The sequence below is a fragment of the Ruditapes philippinarum genome, unplaced genomic scaffold (assembly GCF_026571515.1).
Source record: "Ruditapes philippinarum isolate M1 unplaced genomic scaffold, ASM2657151v2 ctg2893_1_1_1_1, whole genome shotgun sequence".
Lineage (NCBI taxonomy): Eukaryota > Metazoa > Mollusca > Bivalvia > Venerida > Veneridae > Ruditapes > Ruditapes philippinarum.
Window position 1 is genome coordinate 65,841 of NW_026863028.1, and position 23,652 is coordinate 89,492.

The following is a 23,652-nucleotide window of genomic DNA, read 5'->3' on the forward strand; positions in this document are numbered from 1 at the left end:
TCCCTGACCATCCCAAAAAAATGAAGCCATCATTTTTTCCTGCTGATAGCTCCCTCTTGAATTTCTTCGTCGGGGGTGAGCCAGGGTGCTTCTACTGCATGCTCTGTTTTTTGGATTCTGGATCGAAGTGATGGACCCATGTTTCATCCTGAGTTACGAGCCAGTAGATAAAATCAGGTTCATTCTCGTAGCGAGACAAAAATATCTTGTTTCTGGTTGTCAGTCAACTGTCTGGGGATCCATCTAGCGGAAACCTTTGACATGCCATAGACATCAGTCAGAATTGCCTGAACTGAACCAAAGTTTATACCCACTTCCCTAGCAATGCTTCGCAGGTCTCGCCTTCTGATTTCAACTTTCTCCATTTGGTCTAAATAACAAACCATTCTACTGATCAAAGTGTGTTTTATGTTATATAATCTGTGTAAAACCGCGTGTAACTCAGTCAGTAATCTTCAATATCAATATCTTCAAAGATATTGGTATCGACGTAGCGTGGGTAAATGTCACTGTAGGGGCTAGAAGTATATCGAGAACTTTTTGATCATTCCTCGTACATGAGGGATAATGAAAAAATGCAACATACTTCACGCACACAAAATTTGACACTTAAACGGCTGGAATCAATAATCCTGAAGGACCAGAAATATATAAAATATGATAAACAAGATAAACAAGGAAAGGCGGCCCTACACAGCGGCAAGGACCCCAGGAGGACCCCAAACAAAAACAGGACAGGCGCAATGCAGAGCACGCACAGGCTAATCACTAAAATGATACATGAAAATGCATTATAAAAAATGTGAGCTACCTTGTCAATAATTATGATATTAAATTTTGCATGCGTCTTAAGTAATAAAATACATTTATACATGTAGGATTATACGTCATTCAGCTTAAACCGTGTGACGTAGCAGTTTTGAATGACGTCGTCACTAACGCGAAACAAAACCAATAATGTTCAATTGCATTATAAATCTAGTTTTCTTTGTCCAAAAATAATAAAATTTAACTTGAATGATTCAGAAAAGAATGCATTTTGAGAATCGTTGAAAAAAAAGTAAAATGTCAAATTTGACCACTATGTTGGAAATGTCGGGCCATGGTTCAATATTTTTTGGGATTAGATTTGTAACAAACTTTATGCGAATATCCTAATTGTTTTAATAAAATGAAGACGTGTCAATATTGCATATTAAGGGTCTATACATAAAACTACTTTTTGCACAGCAAAGGTGATTAGTTCTTTTGCAAAAAAAAGATAAATAAGAGTGAAAATCATTCAGATGGATGAAAGTTAAAGATTTTATTATTTAATAAGTAAAATATCGATGAATACCACTAGGAATTACGAGAACGTGTAAATTTAGGGGACATAGCGTTTAACGATCACCACCAGAGTAAACATAAATTGTAAGCTTATAAGAAATTATACAATATATTATAATCATGTTATTCTGAAGAATCAAAATCAGAAAAAATTGAACATTTATTTCATTTTTTTACATCTAGATTCATATGCAAAATAAAGATCTTGTCTGCAACTTGGTGGCGTTTGTAGCACAATGGAAGGGAGTTAAGTGTATAGAATGTCTTTAAAATGAATATATTTGGAATGAAACTATTTTACCTTGTTTATTATTTCTAAGTTAGTAAAATTCTTTATCTTACATTCTTTTTAAATTGTGTAGAATAGTTTGGGCCCTATTAATCAGGTCTTTGCAGCGAACCATTGCCAACATCTATCATCACACACCGAGCTCAACTTTTGTTTATTTGACCGTAAAAAAGAATGACCGTAAAAAGGAATACATGTATTTACAAAATATATCACTACAGAAAGTTGTTTCTCCTGTTTTATTTTATTGAGTATAGAAATAAAAAGCATACCCCTGCAAACAATGACATACATTCTTTATTATATGTAGACTCATCTATACTATACATCTATACAAATATGCAATGAGAACAATGTATAGCCATATAAAATATGATAAACAATATCAACATCAACAAGGAAAGGCGACATTCAATGAACGCAACCCCCACACGACCCGAAAACAGGACAAGGCTCAAGGCAGAGCACGGACAGGCTTATCACTAAAATGATACGTAAGAAGAAATAATTTGTAACTGATAAGGAATTCAAAGAAAACAAATAAATGATTGAATAATAAGACACGTCATATCCCAATTCTTTTATTTTAAACGACTTTAGATAACGAGTTGACGAGGCTATTATTACAAACATGCTTTTATGCGCGTGGGGCATTTAACTTCGAAATAAAGTAATTTAAATATTTCGAATGGAAATTGAAAGAGTAAAGTGAAGAAGAAAAACTGTTAAAGACAATATTTATTGTCTTCAACATTGATATAATACGCAATAAAAAATAGTTTAAGTGACCTAAATGATTGGGAGATACATGTACTAAAATTTAGCTGTGAATACGATAACTTTTCGTTACACTAAAACATTTAAGCTAATGTGTTTGTATTTAAGTCATATAGATCATTTTGAAGCATATTTTCCTTGATTTTATCTCATTTTAAGTGAAACAAAAGAAAAATAACAAAGAAAAAACTTGCTAAATAAGGACATAAAACCCATCTTTATTACAATAGAGACACCTTTTTCTAATAGTAAATAACTTTTGAACTATTTAAACAATGAATACGTTAGATGAGGTCCAATTTCTCTTACATTCAATACAAGTACTTTATGTTATTTTCATAACTACAGATCTAGATAAAGACAATAATAGTACAACTAGCTAAGACATCCCTAAGATAACTAGATATAGCACTAGATATATATTTGACATAAGTCTCTGGCGGCCCTTTGGCCAAAGACCTTCACTCGGCGTACACTCAAAATAAACTGAGAAAAGCCCCTGCATTTACGTGATAAAACTGGCAACATTGTCACAGTTTGCTAAAATATCTGCTCCATCGCTCGTAGAGATGAATTACCTACAACATTCTTGTGTCTAATGGTCAATCTTTAAATTCTGAACCATCCATTCGGAGTTGTTGTTTTTTTTGTCAAAATAATAAATTAAGCAGCAAACAATGACCTGGTCATGCTGGTCCGGATCTATATTTGTGTTGCAGTTCTTGTCTCTGCTATAACTCTGATAAGCTACACAATTTAATCAATGCTGTAGTCAAATCTTGTCAACAACTATATACAAAAATTAAGAAAATGTGTAAGATAACTGCTTATCAAATTTACTTATCGATTTAATGTTTTATGATCTACAAAATTGTGTATCATACTGTTCGATTAGAAGGATAATTGTGCTAAGATATCTTATTATAACATATAACATCCAAAATTAAAACAATCACTGCACTAAAATACTTGTAGTTAACTAAAAAGTAAATAAGATAATGTTCACAGAGTCATCAGTCTGGAAGCTGCACAAACACACGAAACTATTCGCATACATTCAGGGCATTCTCATTTATAAGACTCTTCATTGAGCTTTAAGTCAGGTAAAGATGGTGTAGAAGTAGTATTGCGGGCAACTCTGTCATTATTATTACTAAATTATAAGAGTAATCATCATCTCTTTTTTTTTTTGAAAATAGATTTTTTCTATCTGGTCCGGTCTTTTATGGTTTTAATATTCTAAGGATTTCTTTGTCTGTCTTACTACATATATGGCAGAAGAAATCTAATGGATTATTTTCTCTAATTTTAGGGAAAATCTTCTTAAGGTAGAATTTTACAACATCTTTACCCGATTTCAAGCTATATAACTTTTTGATCAGCTTTGCACCTTCCATTAGGGGAAATGTATAAAGAGAGTATATCGATTCTTCGGCTAATTCTTTAAATGCGGTATCATTAACACCGGCTTCTGCTTCATCAGACATTTGGATAAGCTCTGGGCATTCTAAGAAAGCATGTTCACCGGCTTGAAGACAGTTGTCAATGTCTATAAGTACATTTTCCCTTTCAGTATATGACAACTTATATTTCAGCAAGTTTCTACCTGGTATCATGTAATTCGGAAGCTGTCCTTCATCAACACATTTTCTCAAAAATATAAGTCCGTCTGTTATCCGATCTAAAAGTTTACCTTGCTCAAACTCACAGTTTTGTGTTTTTTCTGACACCCAGAAGACAACATTCTTTATCATATATGATGACATGTTATCGCAGGATTTCCTAAACACGTTTTTAGACAGCATTTTAAGAGCACCATAAACTTTAAGCTGGACATCATTAAATGAATGAGCAAGAACAAGCTCTGCGAGAACTAAACTAATCCTCCATTGTAATACTTCGTCTGCTGTTTCTCCAACAGGTACAACGAGAACATCTACCCCTTTCACTTGTTCCACAATTTCTGAACTCGGCCAATCATGCTCCCTTTTACGATCACACCACTCTTGAATGATAGTCGGGTGTACACATTTAAAACAAAGCACGTTGTCAATTTTAAAGGCGTATTTAGAGAAAGGAACTCGGCATTCGTATGGTTTAGAAGGTCCATCGTCAACATCGTAAATGACACTTTGAGCTAACCACCCAGTCCTTTTTAAATGCTGCATAGCCGATGTTAAGATTTTATCATTGCGTAGAAACGCTTCTCCATTTTCAATGTGTATAGCAGTTTCCATGTTTTGTAGAAATGCAAAGTTTTTAGCTTCAGAAGTTGTTTGTGATTGTTTCGATATTAATTTTAATCTACAATAGCCGTTCGAAGTATTTTGAAAATCAAGCCGAAATTCTGCAGCATATCGAACGTGGGTACTGGGAGTTGGATATGCTGCATAACACATTACTGAACGCTGTATAAAAAGTCTGTCTAAATCACAATCAAAGTAACGACCTATACCTTCTCCACGACTTCCAGCAATGACTAAGTCAATGTCTTCATTTGTTTTCTTCGTGTAAAACAAACTTGCCATTTTGCCAGCATTATCCATAATTTGTATCCGTTTGTTGGCAGACGGTCGTGAATATCCACATTTGTCCAACGCATCAAACGTGTGCTTTATAGACATATTCAAAGCTGCCATTACCTGAATCGTCGCTTGAGAAATGAAATATAAATGAATTTGAATTCATGTTATGTCAGAAACATATCTATATATATATATACATAATATCGCTGATAATATATACATGTATAATCATGGTAAATGTAAGGCAAAGTATTATTTAATTTTTCCTCTTTATTTTATGATAGTTATTTACGATAATAAATCAATATATCTGTCTAAATGTTTGTTGTTATTTTTGTCCACGACAAATATGTACAAGGGGTATCCAAAAATACGTTTACTTTCTTTATATTGAAAAGTCATTTTGAGAAATTTATTTGAAATCTATACACAACCTCACTACTTCAAAGGATTAGTTTTTTTCTAGTTTGTAGAAGAAAATGATAAATAAATTAGATTGCATGTTCAAAGCCGTTTACATCATATAAAGAAATTGCATCAAAGGAACTTTATACCAGCTGCCGGTAAGACCGAGGGTAACTGTTTACGGCGGTAACAATGCTCTGCCGAGTTTCCTTTTAACAGTAACATTTTGGACATATTACATATTCATCAAAATTTGGAAAGAAATTTTGTTATATAAATTCTTATACATGTAATTGCGTATGAATTTTGAACTTCATTTAAAACGGAAAAAAGACGCCATCGTAAGAACGCAATTCATTCATAAAAGGCGCTCGAGGATGACGTCATTTAAAGCAAGCGACTAATCTTATACGGAGAGTCTCAGACAGGTTTGTCTTGCTTCGGTATAAATAACAGATAGATATTCTAGTCTGAAAAGAAAAACTTTAAACGACAATGGCACACTCTGACGTCAACGTGAAAATAATGTAAATAAGCAATATCTGTATCAAACTACTATATAACATTCACTGGTCTCCACATACCATTTGTGGCGTCGATTCCAGCACATATTCGTTTAATTCCTACTTACATACACAATTTAATGATCGGGAGATTTTTCATTCTCAATACATTATCTGTCATTATGTACTTCGTAGCAATAGTGGAGTTTTTTATGAAGTGATATCTACATAAATAAATTGATATGATGTTACTTTGACCCCATTTAACAAATGTACCGCTTTTAGCGGGTTTCTTACTATTTCTTTATTTGCAATAATTGTAAAAGCAAAAATGCGGCTACATATTTTAGCGTGCAACGAGTACCGTTTATTCGAAATGAATTAAAAATAATTATTTATGCATGTATTAATCTGTCGTTCCAAAATTGTCCGCAATTATTTTTTACAATAATTCTAAAAACATTTCAATAAATTTCACTGATAAAATTGCTATTCGTTGAGCTTTACTATTTATTATTATTTTATTATTATTATTATTGTAAATCATTATTACTCACCGATGCAAACCCATCCACTTATTACAAAATGAACAATAAATCCATTTATTATTTTTCACTCTGACGAGAACGCGAGCTCTTTTGATTTGTACTTCGATTCTTGGTTACGCCGAAAGATCTTCAGTCTTGACCACCCCTACTTTAGATAATCTATAAATGAAAAATCGTGTTCCCGTGCGCCAAGGACATTGATAGTAAAAGTTGTAAAAATTACTTCTCAACGGTGTATTAATTTCAGTTTTTGTCGCGTTAGATTTGAATTTACCTATTCAATTTGTTTTTATATACGAAGATACTCTATTAATCTAGAAAAACAACCTTACTACTACCTTAACACATTGTATCTTGTTTAATTTTTACATTGATTGTTTATTTACTATTTCAGTACATTATATACTGTCCGTTTAGGATAATTATTTAGTGACGCGGCGGAAAAAATCCACTATTACGGTGTAAGACAGTTATCATGTTGTGTTTATTATCTGTAGGCACGCAGGCTTCCGATATAAATTAAAATATCGACAAAGCGTAACGCAGTTGGTAACGTTATCAGTTAATCTTTAAGTAATATCACTGCAAACCTATTTCGGATTGTATTTTTTTTCTCGAAAATAAGTTCTATATATAAACAATCAAATACGAATATTTAATATTTTTCTTGGTATTAAGTGTTGAAATAATTTCTCAATTCTCATTTTTTGTATCTAGCAAATTTGTTCAACCTTATCCTGAATACTAAACGTAATGAATACATGTATACAAACTGTTTCAACAATATTTCAGTGGGCACGAAATACTCGTGCACTGCACAAGTATGATGACTACTGCATACTTCACACTATATAGGCTAAAACTATTATTGCCGGTTTTTTGAATAATTAGATAAAGTGTTTACAAATATTTATTTAATTACATTCATTGAAACGTGTCACTCACGATAATCATATGTTTTTGTTATGCAAATCTGATTCATTTCATAACGCTAAATAACTCATAGTAAATTATTTTATAGGTTTACTTTGTCAATGTGTATTTTTTTGTTTTACATTGAATAATTGTTGTTTATATGAGCACATTTAGATGTTTCATCACTGTCCTCACAGTGTACAGTGTTTAAATAAAACTTTATTTTCTGTCATGTAGTTCTGTATATGAGCCTGACATGAATAAAAGTTTATGTTGTTTATGTTGTTTAAAATCTTCCATAATGTCAAAAGGTTATGAAGAATATTTAACCTTCTCCTTGGGGGTAGCAACCTTGATATAACTTGGGGGTTACCAACCTAGATGTTGTGCTCTGCAGAATGTGTCATGGTGGGGATCATTTGTGCCAGCGAAATTTAAAAACCTGTGAATTGTCAAAAGTTTATAGCTCGGACATAAAAAATATATGTTTTAACATGGGACCTTTGAGTGTGACCTTTGAGTGTGACCCTGACCTTTTCAGGGTAGTGACTTGATTGTTGTGCTCTGCACATGGTGTCATAATTGTAATCATTTCTGCCAAGTAATCTTAAAAACTTTCAACATTTTAATGGTTATCGAGCAGACATTAAATGTAGACATTTTTTACACTTTACCTTTAAGTGTAATTTTTACCTTGAGGTAGCAACCCAATTATTGCGCTCTGCATATTGTCTCATTATGGTGCATACTTGCATCAGTTATTTCCAAACAATTTCAGCGGATTAAAAGTTATGGAGCGGACACAAAAGTGTTACGTACGGAAGGACAGACAGACGGACGGAGGTCATTCCTATAATTCTCTCCCCGCTTTGCGGAAGGAGTTTAAATTTCAAAACCTTTGAATTGTTACAACGTTATAGAGCGGACATGAAAAATAGATTTTTAACATCGGACCTTTAATTGTGACCTTTACTTTGAGGTTATTACGCTCTGCGAATCGTCTCATACTGTTGATCTTTTGTGCCAAGTTATTTCATTTTTTTCAACGATTTAAATGTTATATGTTATGGAGTGGACACAAAGTGTTGTGGACGAAAATATAGACAGACAGAAAAGGTGATTACATTTTAAAACCTTTGAATGGTCATAAAGTTAAAAAGGGGACAAAAAATAGATATTTTAACATTGGATCCTTGAGTGTGACATTGACCGTGAGTAAGGGACTTGATTGTTATGCCCTGCACATGATGTCATAATGGTAATCAGTTTAAATTCTATGGAGCGGACGCGAAATGTAGACTTTTAACACTTGTCCTTTAAGTGTGACCTTGTCCTTGGTGGTAGCAACCCTATTAATGCGGTCTTCACATCGTCTCATAATTGTGATCTTTTCTGATATAAGGTTTTAAAGTTATTTCAATTTTTTTTTCAGTAGTTAAAAGTTATGGAGTTGTCACGAAATTAAGACTTTAAAGAATAACCTGTAAGTGTTACCTTGACATTAGGATAGCAACCTAATTATTGAGCTGTGCACAATGCCTCATAATGATGATCATTTGTGCCTAGTTATTTTAATTTTTTTCAGTGGTTTGGAAGTTATAGAGCGGACACGAAATGTAGATTTTTTTGGCAATTGACCTAAAAGCGTGAACTTGACCTTGGGGGAAGCAATCCAATTATTGCAGGCTGCACATCGTCTCATAATCGTGATCATTTGTGCCAAGTTATTTAAAAAATATCAGCGGTTCAATAGTTATGGAGCGGACACGAAGGTATTATAGACGGCGGGACAGACGGACTGACTGACTGACAGACAGAGGCCATTCCTTTAAACCCCTCCACGATGTTTTGGATTATATAAAACATCTGTAATTCTGATATGAATCATGCTTCTTGTTGTTGTGAATCATTTCTTATTACAATGACACTTGATAAAGTATAATAAAAGAAAAATCCGTTTCGTTGTCAGTTGGAACGTCCGGCGACTTTGATTCGATTTGGTTGATCAATATTTTATCAACATTATAAATATGTATCCTTCTGTTCGAGATTATGGTAGCCGATTTATGATGGACCTGTGTTTGATTGGTATCCATTAAAGTAATGTTACGCAAATCAAATGGTATACATTGAGTGAACAGGTGAAAATAATATAATAATCCATTTTGCCGTAATTTCTTTTTGCATGAACAATTAATAACTCGTTTGTCCAAGAAATTTTCTGTAATTATCCACCGGAATTTACTCGTAACGTTTAATTTATGAAAAGGGTGGGGCAGTTGTTTAGATTTAAGACATATTTATGTTTTATCCTTAACATTTTTCATTATCAATTGTTTGTCAATCACTTTTATAACAGTCAATTTTCATGAGTATGTAGTCAATTTACTTGACAATAAAAAAATAGCATTGTATACAGTCACTTTTATGTAATTCAAATACTAAAAAACTGGTACAAAATTGCAACAGATAAAATTTTAGAAAGTAATGGTTTTGCGATTTACCTAATTAAAACGATTCCTTCTAAATTTTATCATAATATTTCTACTTTAATTTTTTGTGTTTTTCATTTAACGAAAAATTTGCAAATTACCGAGTGAAATGAACTAAACTTATCTGAAAAGGTGCATACCCATCAAGTGCAGTCGATGCAAACATGATAAAGGTAAATTTGCATAATAGGTCTGACTGAATTTATTTAGTGTAAAGTGCTTACCTCTAACGCTCTCGTGTTTTATCACTTTATTGCACATACTTTAATAATTCGTGTATATCATATTCTTACTGCTGCGACTGTAAGCTTGAAAATCGATTAAGTCACGTATGTGTAACATTTTCAACTGAATTGATCAAATCAAAAATCATTTATTAAATTTTAATCAAGTCATTAATTTTGTCGACAAATATCGTAAATGCTAACATTGTGAAAAACAAAAACAAAGTTAAAAAATGGAAAAATGTCAATGACTCCAAAATAAGGCAAGGCAGAGTTGCGGTTCTTAAGAATTGCTCTTTAACATAATAATGAGATCTATCTGCCTACAAAGTTTCTGGTTGATACCCCTTGTAGTTTCAGAGTTATGTTACTGACAAGAAAATACGGACAGACGGATGGTCATACGGACGGACATACGTACGGATGTTCTAACGGTACAGTAATAATGTGGCTACTCTATTCTTCTCTCAATTATAACCACACAAAAGAAGATAGCCACATAACAATGACATCAAAGAGAAAGAACAGTTACCTATTGTCCCTCTAGCCACATTATACTGTCTGAGCGGACACACAGGAAGTATAAAAATCTGGTTATGGGAGAAGGTATCATGTATAACACAAACGTTCTACACAGTAAGTAAACATTGTTTAATTATAAAATATCCTGTGCTAAAAAAATGTTTTATCATCACTAATCAACATTGTTGAAGATGCAATATGTGCAATAGAAAAGAAAATGCGACAGTTTTATTTTAAAAGTAAACAGATAAAGTACGGGAAAAGGCAGATCCCTCAGCAATGACTACAATCTTTAAATATGTTCATGCAGTAGAAACACTGTCATTTTTTTACAAGAACAGTTTTCAATTGCTCCCAAAACAAGTCCTGACTAACTAAATCCTCTGTCCATTCAATGTACGTTGTTGAATCAAAAAGACATTTCAAGGAATGATTCATATTTCTTCCATCAATTTTCTCCAACAAAATGACCACTAATTCTGTTTCATCTTCAATCTGTTTAGAATGTGCAATTTTTAATTCAAACATGCACCATCCGCTTCGTGCAAAGGCATTGGTAAGAACAAGTATTACTTTCCTACTTTTGTCCATATTTGTGACAATATTGTCGTTTATAAACACACCAGGCTGAAAATCTCTCTCATGAATGCATAATTTCAGGCCAATTTCTTCCTCTAGTACTGGTAACAGTCGACGGCGTACCCAGGCTGAATCCTCCGATTCATAACCAACAAAAGCGTCATATACAAAATCATTTCCCTCAATAACCTGGTAGTTTCGTCGTTTTCGCATTAAATAGATATAATGTTTAATGTTCCATCGATTCCTATATACAACTATGATGATTATGCAAATAACAATAACACAAGGTGATGCAATGATAGCGACCCAAGTCCACGTGTTCCAGGGATGACATTCTCTGTACGTAAATGATACGTCAGAGAGTCGCTTTCTCGTTTTTTCTTTTGGAAGGTGGCATATATATTCTTTTGGGTATCTTAAAATCGTTCCATGTTTATGTGTTGATTGCAACCAAGCAATAAACCATTCCAGGTTACAGTCACAGACAAATGGGTTCTTGCTGATGTCTAAATGGTGCAGCTTATTAAGAAGTGAAATCGGTAAAGCTGTAGAATCTATATGTCCAAGTTGGTTAAACCGTAGGTTCAAGTATCTTAGGTTCTTCTTATCTTTGAATGTTTCACTACTTAATTTTGATATCATATTTGACCGAAGGTCAATTCTACTTAAATGTTTCATTAGGTTCAAAATAATTTTTGGATCCCACGAAATCAGACAATTAAAGCATTGCAGTTGTCTTAATGTATGAAGCGGCGAAAATAATCCAACGATCTCTTTGTTGCTTAACCGCGAGATAGAAATTCCGTCTATTTTTATTTTAACAAGCTTAGGCAAAAGCTTGAATGTCTGATTCAAGGACTGGAAAACATACAAAGCAGAGAAACGATATTGTAGTGTAAGTGACAAGAGTGAGGACGAGTTAAAGGCAAATGGTTCGACTATTAAAGATCTCGTTCCCGGAATCATTATTTCAACTGACTCGATATTCAGCAAAGCTGACAAGAAATTGTTCGGTAATAATGTTATTATATTTCCATTGAGGTTTAAGTGTCTTAAATGTATTAAACATTTAAGATGTTCAGAATTTATTTCTTGTATGTCATTATCTTTTACACTTAGTAACTCAAGTTGTGGAAAGAAACAGTTTGATGTGTTACCGTTGATTCTGAAGTCCGGGAGTGTTCTCAAGTTATTTCTACCAATGAACAACGAACGTAGATATTTATTTTTAGATAATATAACCTCTGAAATGTGATTATATGTGATATCAAGAACCTCTAGCCGGTTGAAATTCTTGAATATTTTCATATCCAGAATGTCAGTACTATAATTTGAAGCCATCAGTGTTTTAATGTGATTTTCTCTCATCAATGAAAACAAATCTTCGTTGAGGATTACTGTGCGTATTGCAGTCATTTCTATATGGCTCAAGTATTTTTTCTCAGACAATGAACCTAGCAAATGTTTTAAATTGTCGTAGTATATTTGATTGTATGACAAGTATAACAAATGCAAATTAGAAAACACGTCTAGGGCGTTACTTGAAATGTTTCGTATGCTATTATTATCAATATACAGCGCATAAATCAGGAACGGATAGCTGATGTTGACAAAGGTTTCCTGTGAGATATTGGTTAAATGATTGAAACTGAAAACCAAAGTATCTATTTTATCTGTAATCCGAGGTATGAACGTTAGATTTTGGTGACTACAGTTCAGTGTATTATATCCATGATCGACCTTCTGTTTGCAATGTTTCCATATTGACACTTCTTTCTCCGTTTGTAATTGAGAACAATCCATATCCGGGGCCAAACCCCAAAAGAGAATTAAGAAAGGAACGATTTGCATTGTCATCTCAAGAAGCTTGCCATTGACCAAGAATGTTCGTCCAACTGTAAAATAAAATATAGAAGTTTTCGATGTTTAAGACAATCAATTAATTTCCAGTGAGTAGAGATTACATCTAATTGGTATAGATTACATCTAATTGGTATGATATATGATTCACGTGAGTTTGTATTCTTTAGGACAGAGCATTCAGAGGCACTAAAGCGTATGTAGAAATTATATAAATTCAGATTAGATTTCTTACAAACTTTATCATAATTATTTTAAAAAGATGTATCAATATTGTTTATTTAAAACCTTTTTATTAAACTACTTTTTCATTTAAACAAAGTAAAGATTACGCGTTTAACTATCGCAACAAAAACAAACTCAAATTGCCAGTGTGCTATCCCTTAGGCTTTTTATTTGTTTTATTAGTATGATCTCAAATGCTATACGTTACAAAAGCACACTCAAATCTGGAGGCCAATAATGTCCATGAAATGCGTTTATCTTTACTTCTGAAAAGTTTTTGTGTACATTTACACACATGTAGTTGCCAAAACGTTTTTCAATTACCATTTTATCTTCTGTTACTTTTGGCACTTTGTACAGTAATAGTGTGTTAGTATTTTGTATGGATGTCAAAATACTTCTTTTTAATTTTCATGGCAAAGTATTTCGCTTTAACGCTACTGTGTGTCCGAGTTAACAAGCATCTAACAAAGGCAAAATTCGATTCTGAGTTATAATGTGCCTTTAAATAATGTATTACAAAAGTTTTAACTTACATCATTAACGTCAGCTAAATCATTTCTCTTTTGTTAGAGGCAAAAATAACAAAGATTCACTGCGATTAGCTAAAATTGTCTTGAAAAAAAAGTATTATAAAAAGTTTTAACTTACATCATTCAAGTCAGCTAAGTTACTTTTCTTTTGTTAGAGACAAACACAGCATATATTCACTGCGATTTAGCTAAAATTATTTTTGGTTATAAGTACGCGTCTAAATAAAGAAGGTGCTTAAGTGTTGATGTGTATGGGGTCAGATTTTCTGAAAACACAATGATAAACACTTATGTATTCAACAAAGTAAATAAGTAAAACCGTAAGTCAGGCTCATAGTCATCAAACAAATCATGTACATTTGCATCAATATACGAGTCGTACTTTCGAGATATATAATTATTAGAGTTCATTTTATAAAACAGTCAAGCTGAGTAATCAGAAACTTCCGTTTTACAAAGAAAAAACACAATGTATTGTAGTTTAAGTTTCTGTAGCTTAATTAATTTATTGCTATGTATGCCTGTGACAAATTAGTTGAAAACAAAAACAATCGATTAAATTAATGATTAATAATTCTAACTAAGTCACTTATAGATTATCGAAATAACAACGGAAGTAATTGAGTAATATTTTCCTTTTCATGCATTAAATATTTTAAAATTATACCTTTTTAAAGTTAACCTGTTTTTTTCATTTAGAGGCTCGCAAAATATAATTTTATTCAACTCGTTAGATAAATTCAGTAGTGAACATTTACTCATTCAAAATCCTTTATAACTTTCATTGTAGCTTGTCGAAAAATATTAAGTAAACTCCTTTAAGAACAAATCAGTTTGATTTCTTTACCCAATAAAGACACAATAAATGGTTACTTATAAATCAATAAGATACAACAATTTAAATTAAATTCTTAAAATATTATGAATTTAACTATCTTTTAGAAAAGACTAGTTATTTCACTGCTATCATCGGTAATGATTTATGATATGTTTCTGAAAGGAAGAAGCTCAAATTGTTGAACTGGATATTTATATTTAAGTCGATTACTTCTTATTAAATGTAAAAGGTTACAAAAAACGTTATGTAGCATTCATGTTAAATGATTTTAGAAATATTGATATAACACGACTTTTTAAGAGTTCATTCTAATTGTTAGGGAGATTATTTTTAGCTGTATAATTATTGATATTTAAAATTTAAAACTGACGAAAGTCAAGGACAAATATTTTACTAACAGATAATTATGAGTAATAACTTTATCAATGAGAGTTACCTAGCTGTATTTTGGCTTGAGTTTTCCATTTCCTTCTTTGTTATAAAATAAACTATTCAACTATTCTGGAACAGGTAAGAAATGCCGAACTTGAAATCATAAATAGAAAGAATTTCTTCACTAAAGCAATAAAATCTGTCGTTTTGTTAAATGTTTTGATGTATTCCATTAACTTTATCTTAAATTCATATATAACGTTATAATGGTTGTGTTTACAAATGTAATAGGGGTGGTAGGCGCAATTTAGATATATCACTATCCGAGCCCCTGAGGGTCAGGTAGGTTCGGGATTGTTAAATTAATTCAACAAACAGCTATTAACTTCTATCATGTTTATATACGATCCATCTTCAATTACTGTAAGGTTGTTACATCAAGTAAAGGTACAAACAACAGTCTGAAATAAGTATATAACAATATGTAAATATAAAGAAAAATAAAGTAGAAACAATGTATAACATTAATTGATATCATATCTTATGTGCTCAAATATATAGAACATAATCATTTGCATGTCTAGTGGCCAATCAGTCCTTTAAACTTAGCAACTGTCCTTAAATATCATATGCATAGATTATGGAATTATACACACATTTAACATAAATATACATGTATTACACTTTAAACAATACATACAACACATGTAACTTACCATCTGAGGGATGAGTGTAGTACATCAATCTTATAACTGATACTTTCTTTCTATCACACCATTCACTGTTAACTGCAAGATTAAATATTAATCGTGAGTGACTTGGTCCTTCGGCATCACTGATGCCAGCACTATTAAGTGTTGAGAATTGAGTACCGCTCAAGCCGGTGATAGGGGGCGTGAGGGATGTTACACGCATTCATTATCTCTCGTGTACAGACTCAATCAAACCGAGTCTGCAATTCTCTTGTAATTTTGTTGTGATTAATGCTTCCGAGGGATCACTTTCTTTCCAGATTTTGATAGATACATAACATTCTGAAACTCATTCTTATTTATAAATTTCACAATCAATGGACTGGACCAAAATAGAAAAGAATCACAATAAATGCAATTCTCCATATTTACAATAAAGCATTTAGCAGCAGCAGTCAGGATAAATACATACCAACTGAAATAAAGAAATAAATAAAGAACTTGACCACAAACACTAATTTTCTGACATCTCTTATTTACAACAACAAAGGCACAATGGCCTTTCCTACTAAGAAATCACATGACATAAAAATAACTTAAAATCAATGATCCGTGAATTAATCATTTGAATTCTAAGAATACTGACCACAGATCCAATCACAGATCCAATCAATGTAAACATAAGATAAAATCAGTTAAAACCTATAGAGTAATCTCCCTTGAAAAGTATCAGACAAAACCGGCGAATTTGTCTCCCTTTGCAAAATTATAAAATTCAACAGTAAGCAAGAGTTTTGTTCCTTAGACCTGATCTTAAATATAAGACCCTGTTACACAAACTATAATTATTTTATTTGTTTTATCTGTTGTTTAAATCTGTGGTTGTTAAATGACTACGATATTAAGATTCAAAGTCTTGTCGATCATTATGTTTGTTTTCTAATTCGCAAAGGTAGACGTTAAAAGAGTCCAGTGACACATTGATAAAATAACTGATTTCCCTCTATTAGTATAATATGAAACAAAATATTAAGTCATTGAATATTTTCGCACACAAAAGAGATGGATACTTTTGGGAAAAATACAAGTCTGAGGTAAGTCTAGGTTTCTTTGCTATAGTTGAAGTTGAGTAGTAAATGATAGACATAATGAGTAAGCTTCCAAAGCCTTACTTTTTCGTCATTGAGACATTTCGTCAATCGACTTTCAACATTTTCACTCTTTTGTGCCCCTTCTTGTTATTTCGTTTACGATGAATATATTCCCTTTCCCACTAGTTCATTTTCTACAATTCCACTCCCCACCCAGTCCTTGCCTCATACACACCTTTTGTAGGTCTTTTAATTAATGCTCATCGTTAATTACCTTGTCGACATCGCGTCCGTTTTTTGTTTGTTTTGTGTTTTGTTTTTGCGCGTGTGCCCTGTCCTGTTTGGTGTCCTGCTTGTTGGTGGTCCCATGTTTTGGTTGCGTTACATATATTTATTAATCAAATAATATATTGTTTATCTAAATGACGCAATTTATATTAGAAAGTATTTTAAAAACGAATTTGATCAGATATTGAAATCTGATCTCCTGCGTGTTGAGTCTGCCATCTTAAGTTTCATATTTTTCTAGCTGGATGGTTCATTAAAATGTGCAAGTGTTAGAGGCAATGATAGCGGATATCATTAAAATGGTTAATGAAAGAATTATGTTAGCTCTTCAATACAGACAGAAAAAATCAGGCAGCGAAAAAGAACAGCTGAATTCATTACAAGTTGATTTATCAAAATAGAAAAACTGGAATTCCTAAAGAACATAAAAGGCATATCTGTTGATGCAAAATTCTACATGACAAAAGTTCTTCGAAAATAAACAAACACTTTAAAAAACAAAACCCGCAACAATTTTAGCCAATGTCATCTTTTAACTTTACAATTAGGCATCGCTCAAGGCGTATTCCGTATTTACCTGACCTTGCTCCTTGTGAATTTTTTGTTTGCGAAGCTAAGAAATACCTTTCAGGTCGAAAACTTTTCAGCGCAAATACCTCGTGTCTGCAGTATTCCAGTGTATTTATAGTATACAAAAAGGGCAGTCATGATAATAACAACAAGAGGGCCATGATGGTCCTAGATCGCTCACCTGACCTATCAAACTCATCCAAACAATTACCTAGACAAGCATTCTGACCAAGTCTCATGACAGGTGAGTCAAAAATGTGACCACTACAGTGTTAACAAGGATTATCCACATTATCGAACTTGTCTTTGAAATCATCAAAACAAACTTTCAGACCAATTTACAGGATATTTGGATCACAACAGTAGCCACTAGAGTGTTAACAAGATTTTTCTATTTTTAGCTCCTGTGACCTAGTTTTTCATCCGAGATGACTCATGTTTGATTTACTCCCAGCAATGACCTAGACAAGTTTGATGACAATTGAGTCAAAAATGTGACCACAAGAGTGTTAACAAGGTTTTTCTATTTTTAGCTCCTGTGACCTAGTTTTTTATCCGAGATGACCCATGTTCGAACTCATCCGAGCAAGTACCTAGACAAGCATCCTGATCAAGTTTGATGACACTTGTGTCAAAAATGTGACCGCTAGAGTGTTAACAAGGTTGTTCTATTTTTAGCTCCTGTGACCTAGTTTTTCATCCAAGATGACCCATGTTCAAACTTATCCGAGCTATCAACTAGATAAGCATCCTGATTAAGTTTGATGATGATTGAGGCAAAAATGTGACCGCTAGTGTGTTAACAAGGTTTTTCTATTTTTAGCTCCGGTGACTTACTTTTTCATCTGAGATGAGCCATGTTTGAACTCGTCCGAGCTATCACCTATACAAACATCTTGACCAAGTTTGATGATGATTGAGGCAAAATTGTGACCGCTAGAGTGTTAACAAGGTTTTTCTATTTTTAGCTCCGGTGACCTACTTTTTCATCCGAGATGACCCATGTTCGAATTCATCCGAGCTATCAACTAGATAAGCATCCTGACCAAGTTTGATGATGATTGAGGCAAAAATGTGATCGCTGGAGTGTTAACAAGGTTTTTCTATTTTTAGCTCTTGTGACCTAGTTTTTCATCCGAGATGACCCATGTTCGAACTCATCTGAGCTATCACCTAGACAAGCATCCAGCCCAAGTTTGATGATGATTGATGCAAAAATGTGACCGCTAGTGTGTTAACAAGGTTTTTCTATTTTTAGCTCCGGTGACCTAGTTTTTCATCCTTGATGATCCATGTTCAAACTCACCCGAGCTATCAACTAGATAAGCATCCTGATTAAGTTTGATGATGATTGAGGCAAAAATGCGACCGCTAGAGTGTTAACAACTAAATGTGAACGGACGACGGACAATCATCGATCCTAAAAGCTCACCCTGAGCATGCTCAGGTGAGCTAATAAGAACAAAACGTTAACCAATAACAGAGTACAGTCGATACACACATAAAAGGGTGGCTTTTGGTTCTTTAGAAATTGCGTAATATTAATGCAAATTTCTCTGCAGTTTTTAAATGATTATGCTGTTATCATTGCTTCCGAGGGATCACAATATTTTTATACTTCACAACAGTGATTGTCAAGCGACATTTAGTAGCTGTATAAGTTGCCCTGTACACACACTTCTTCAGTGTCGTTATATTTATTTTTCTGTGTATTTGGGATCATTGATTCCTGCATATTTAGCGCTGAAGTTCGAATACAGCTTATGAGTTTGTTGTTTTCATTGCTTCGAGGAGATCTCTTCTTTACCAGATTTTTTTCTAACGGCCTTATTCCTTTCACTTTTTGGCTCATACTAATATCGATAAAATGATTCATGTATTGCAAACTGTAAACTTAAACCAATAGAGTAATTTCATTTATAACATTCATACTCCTCGGAATTTCTACTGAATCGGTCAAATAAATTAACAATATGTGCCACCTTTATCAAATAAGGCATGCGGAAATTTGTTATAACAGCACCACACTAAAGTCATCTCGAAAATTGTGTGCACATCGTTTCTAACTTTTGGGCTTTTATTACAATATCAATTTACATGATCAGCCATTGACAGCTTCTGTTTATTTTTAAAGTAAAATGCATTTGCTCTTATCTGATCTTATGGCAACTGAGCAACCTTAGATGAAATAAAGATCTTCTTAGTAAAAAGTGTTTGTATTATATTGCCAACACTGATTTCCAAATAATTTATTGACAATAAAAGGCTGGGATGATATGATATATTTTCTGATTGAATGTATTTGAACATTCCGAATAAATGAAAAATATTTGTATCTTTTAAGTAAAAAAAAGTACAAAAAATAAGATTGCATTGTTCTATTGTTTCATTATGTGTGTTTGCCCTCGAATTATTGGAAGCCTATATGTAAAGTACTATATGTACTTGTTATTTTGTTCTCCTAATATGTGGGATCTTTCTTTTCAGACCGAATTACCTAGTGTAATTTCATCCCAATTTTATTTCAATTTTCTTTTACTTTTTCTTTTCCACCGGAATCCTTTATTCACATGCTTTCACTGTTGAGTATTGCAAACCACTTTAACCGTTGCTATGGGGCGTGAGAGATGAACTCATTTACACTCTCATGAACAGACTCAATAAAATCGAATATGCGATGTTCGACTTTTTATTTCGTTTAAATTGCTTCCGACCAATCTCTTTTCTTTTCTTTCCAGATGCATCGTTGGTTATTGCGGGGAAAAGTTAACAAACCTGTGTACATTTGTGTACTATCCTTTCTTGTTGCAAATTAATGTTGAAATCTATGTCTGATAAAGTGTCTTATAATGTCAACAGTAATGGCGGAGAAAGGCTGACAAAAACAATAACATTGTAACTTTTATTTGTAAATTATAAGCGGTAATTCACTGATGATATAGATCATTCAATTTAGGTACGTACACTTATTCAATATATAGCTAATAGGAATCATAATAAATATTTACAATGTTGTGATTGACTCACATATTTACAAAAATATCATATTTATGCTAAACATATAAAACAAACAAAAAATAAGAAAAAAAATGATAAAATAGATAAAGTGTGAAACAAATTATATATATAATAAAAAAGAAATATAAAAATGAGTCCACAGAGGTCTTTTGACAGGACGCGACTGGAAATATATGTCTGAGATTTGTGTATCATTTGACGTAGGTCTGGTCAGACAGTTTGTGTGCAAATTTCCAGGTCATGTTCTCACCCATTCTGTCATATCATATAAAAAATCTTCTTAAAAAACAGCGACATCGTTTTGATAAAACACTTTGGTATATTTACCCAAATTGCAATTGCTACTATGTTGTTTCATGGTGGCTGATTGACATTGGATCATGTAAAACTGTGTTTCGTAAAAATGTTAGAATTTTGTTGACATCACTGATTTCATAGATAATTTTCTTTGTTTAATATCTAAACACAGGCTAGTAAAACGACGTAAAAGGGTAGCAGGGCATGATATTTTGTAAGTTTAATGTATATGACCCCTCTTTATTCTAATCATAAACTATGATTTTTCAAATGTTTGCCATCAAAGGTAATCTTAATGTTTTCATTTTTAAAGATAAATATAAAACCGCAGAAAATGATAATTTATAAATATCTTCAATTATTTAATTTTACCCCATATATTAGTCAAATATACTTTGACGACTACGGCTCGTGAAAAAATATGGACTTTTCTCATGTTTCGTGAAAATAGATTCCATATTTCACTCAAACGAAAGAAATATCTTCTCACTATACTTCTTAATTAATAAGATCAATGTCCAACATACAGTGGCTATTATACTTTGTTACGCAATCATTTCACAAGAACAGTTTTCAATTGCTCCCAAAACAACTCCTGACCAACCAAATCCTCTGTCCATTCAATGTACGTTGTTGTATCAAATAGGCATTTCAAAGAATGATTCATATTTCTTCCATCAATTTTCTCCAACAAAATGACCACTAATTCTGTTTCATCTTCGATCAGTTTAGAATGTGCAATTTTTAATTCAAACATGCACCATCCGCTTCGTGCAAAGGCATTGGTAAGAACAAGTAATACTTTTCTACTTTTGTCCATATTTGTGACAATATTGTCGTTTATAAACACACCAGGCTGAAAATCTCTCTCATGAATGCATAATTTCAGGCCAATTTCTTCCTCTAGTACTGGTAACAGTCGACGGCGTACCCAGGCTGAATCCTCCGATTCATAACCAACAAAAGCGTCATATACAAAATCATTTCCATCAATAACCTGGTAGTTTCGTCTTTTTCGCATTAAATAGATATAATGTTTAATGTTCCATCGATTCCTATATACAACTATGATGATAATGCAAATAACAATAACACAAGGTGATGCAATGATAGCGACCCAAATCCACGTGTTCCAAGGATGACATTCTCTATACGTAAAAGATACACCAGAGAGTCGCCTTCTTGACTTTTCATTTGGAAGGTGGCATATATATTCCTTTGGGTATCTTGCAATCGTTCCAGGTTTGTGTGTTGATTGCAACCAAGCAATAAACCATTCCAGGTTACAGTCACAAACAAATGGATTCTTGCTGATGTCTAAATGGCGCAACTTATTTAGAAGTGAAATCGGTAAAGCTGTAGAATCTATATGTCCAAGTTGGTTATACCGTAGATCCAGCTTTCTCAGATTCTTGTTATCTTTGAATGTTTCACTACTTAATTTTGATATCAAATTTGATTGAAAGTTAACAGTGTCCAAATGTTTCATTAGATTCAAGATAATTTTGGGATCCCATGATATCTTACAGCTAAAACAACGCAGTTCTCGCAAGTTATGAAGCGGCGAAAATAATCCAATAATATCTTGGTTGGTTAACCGCAACATTGAAATGTCTTCTATTATCAATTTTCTGAGTTTCGGTAAAAACTTAAAGGTATTATTCAAGGACTGGAAAATGGTCAAAGCAGAATAACGATATTGTAGTGAAAGTGACACGAGCGAGGACGAGTTAAAGGCAAATGGTTCGACTTTCAAAGATCTCGTTCCTGGAATTATTATTTGTACTGTATTGATATTCAACAAAGCTGACAAGAAATTGTTCGGTAATAATGTTATTATATTTCCATTGAGGGTTAGGAGTCTTAAAGATATTAGACATTTAAGATATTCAGATTTTATTTCTTGTATGTCATTATCTTTTACACTTAGTAACTCAAGTTGTGGAAAGAAACAGTTTGATGCGTTGCCGTTGATTCTGAAGTCCGGGAGTGCTCTCAAGTTATTTCTACCAATCATCAACTTATGTAGATATTTTTTTTTTGGATAATATAACTTCTGAAATGTGATTATTTGTGATATATAGAGTCTCTAGCTGATTAAAATTCTTGAATATTTTCATATCCAGAGTGTCAGTAAAATAATTTGTAGCCACGAGTGTTTTGATGTGATTTTCTTTCATTAATGAAAATAAATCTTCGTTGAGGGTGACTGTGCTGATTGCAGTTATTTCCAAGCGCATCAAATATCTTTTAGAAGATAATGAACCTAGCAAATGTTTTAAATTGTCAAAGTATATTTGATTGTATGACAAAACTAACAAACGCAAATTAGGAAACACGTCTAGAGCGTTACTTGAAATGCTCCTTACGCTATTATTATCAATATACAGCGCATAAATCAGCAACGGATAGCTGATGTTAACAAAGTTTTCCTGTGAGATATTGGTTAAATGATTGAAACTGAAAATCAAAGTATCTATTTTATCTGTGATCCTAGGTATGAATTTAAGATTTTGGTGACTACAGTTCAATGTATGATGCCCATGATCCACTTTGTCTTTGCAATATTTCCATATTGACTCTTCTTTCTCCCTTTTTAATCTAGAACATTCCATATTTGAGGAAAAACCCCAAAAGAGGATTAAGAAATGAAAAAGATGCGCTGTCCACTCAAGAAGCTTGACTTTGACCAACAATGTCTTCAACTGTAACATATAATATAAATGTTTTTGAAGTTTTAAGACAATCAATTAATTC

General features: G+C 32.7%; 3 protein-coding genes across 3 annotated transcripts; all 3 read right to left on the reverse strand.

The window, feature by feature from the left end:
• Positions 1-2,585: 2,585 nt before the first annotated feature.
• On the reverse strand, positions 2,586-6,831 carry LOC132720936 (uncharacterized). Its single transcript, XM_060705182.1, has 2 exons — positions 6,386-6,831; positions 2,586-5,048 (listed from the first exon to the last, which is right to left on the reverse strand). The coding sequence occupies exon 2, from the start codon at positions 5,032-5,034 to the stop codon at positions 3,619-3,621; it is 1,416 nt and encodes a 471-aa protein (XP_060561165.1). The 5' UTR covers positions 5,035-5,048; positions 6,386-6,831; the 3' UTR covers positions 2,586-3,618.
• A 3,820-nt stretch (positions 6,832-10,651) lies between these two features.
• LOC132720937 (toll-like receptor 13) lies at positions 10,652-13,988 on the reverse strand. The gene is made up of 2 exons (XM_060705183.1): positions 13,848-13,988; positions 10,652-13,006 (listed from the first exon to the last, which is right to left on the reverse strand). Exon 2 carries the CDS (start codon positions 12,966-12,968, stop codon positions 10,851-10,853), a length of 2,118 nt encoding a protein of 705 aa, XP_060561166.1. The 5' UTR covers positions 12,969-13,006; positions 13,848-13,988; the 3' UTR covers positions 10,652-10,850.
• Positions 13,989-20,468: 6,480 nt separating this feature from the next.
• On the reverse strand, positions 20,469-23,490 carry LOC132720939 (toll-like receptor 2 type-2). The gene has a single exon (XM_060705186.1). The coding sequence runs from the start codon at positions 22,910-22,912 to the stop codon at positions 21,449-21,451; it is 1,464 nt and encodes a 487-aa protein (XP_060561169.1). The 5' UTR covers positions 22,913-23,490; the 3' UTR covers positions 20,469-21,448.
• Between the last annotated feature and the right edge of the window lie 162 nt (positions 23,491-23,652).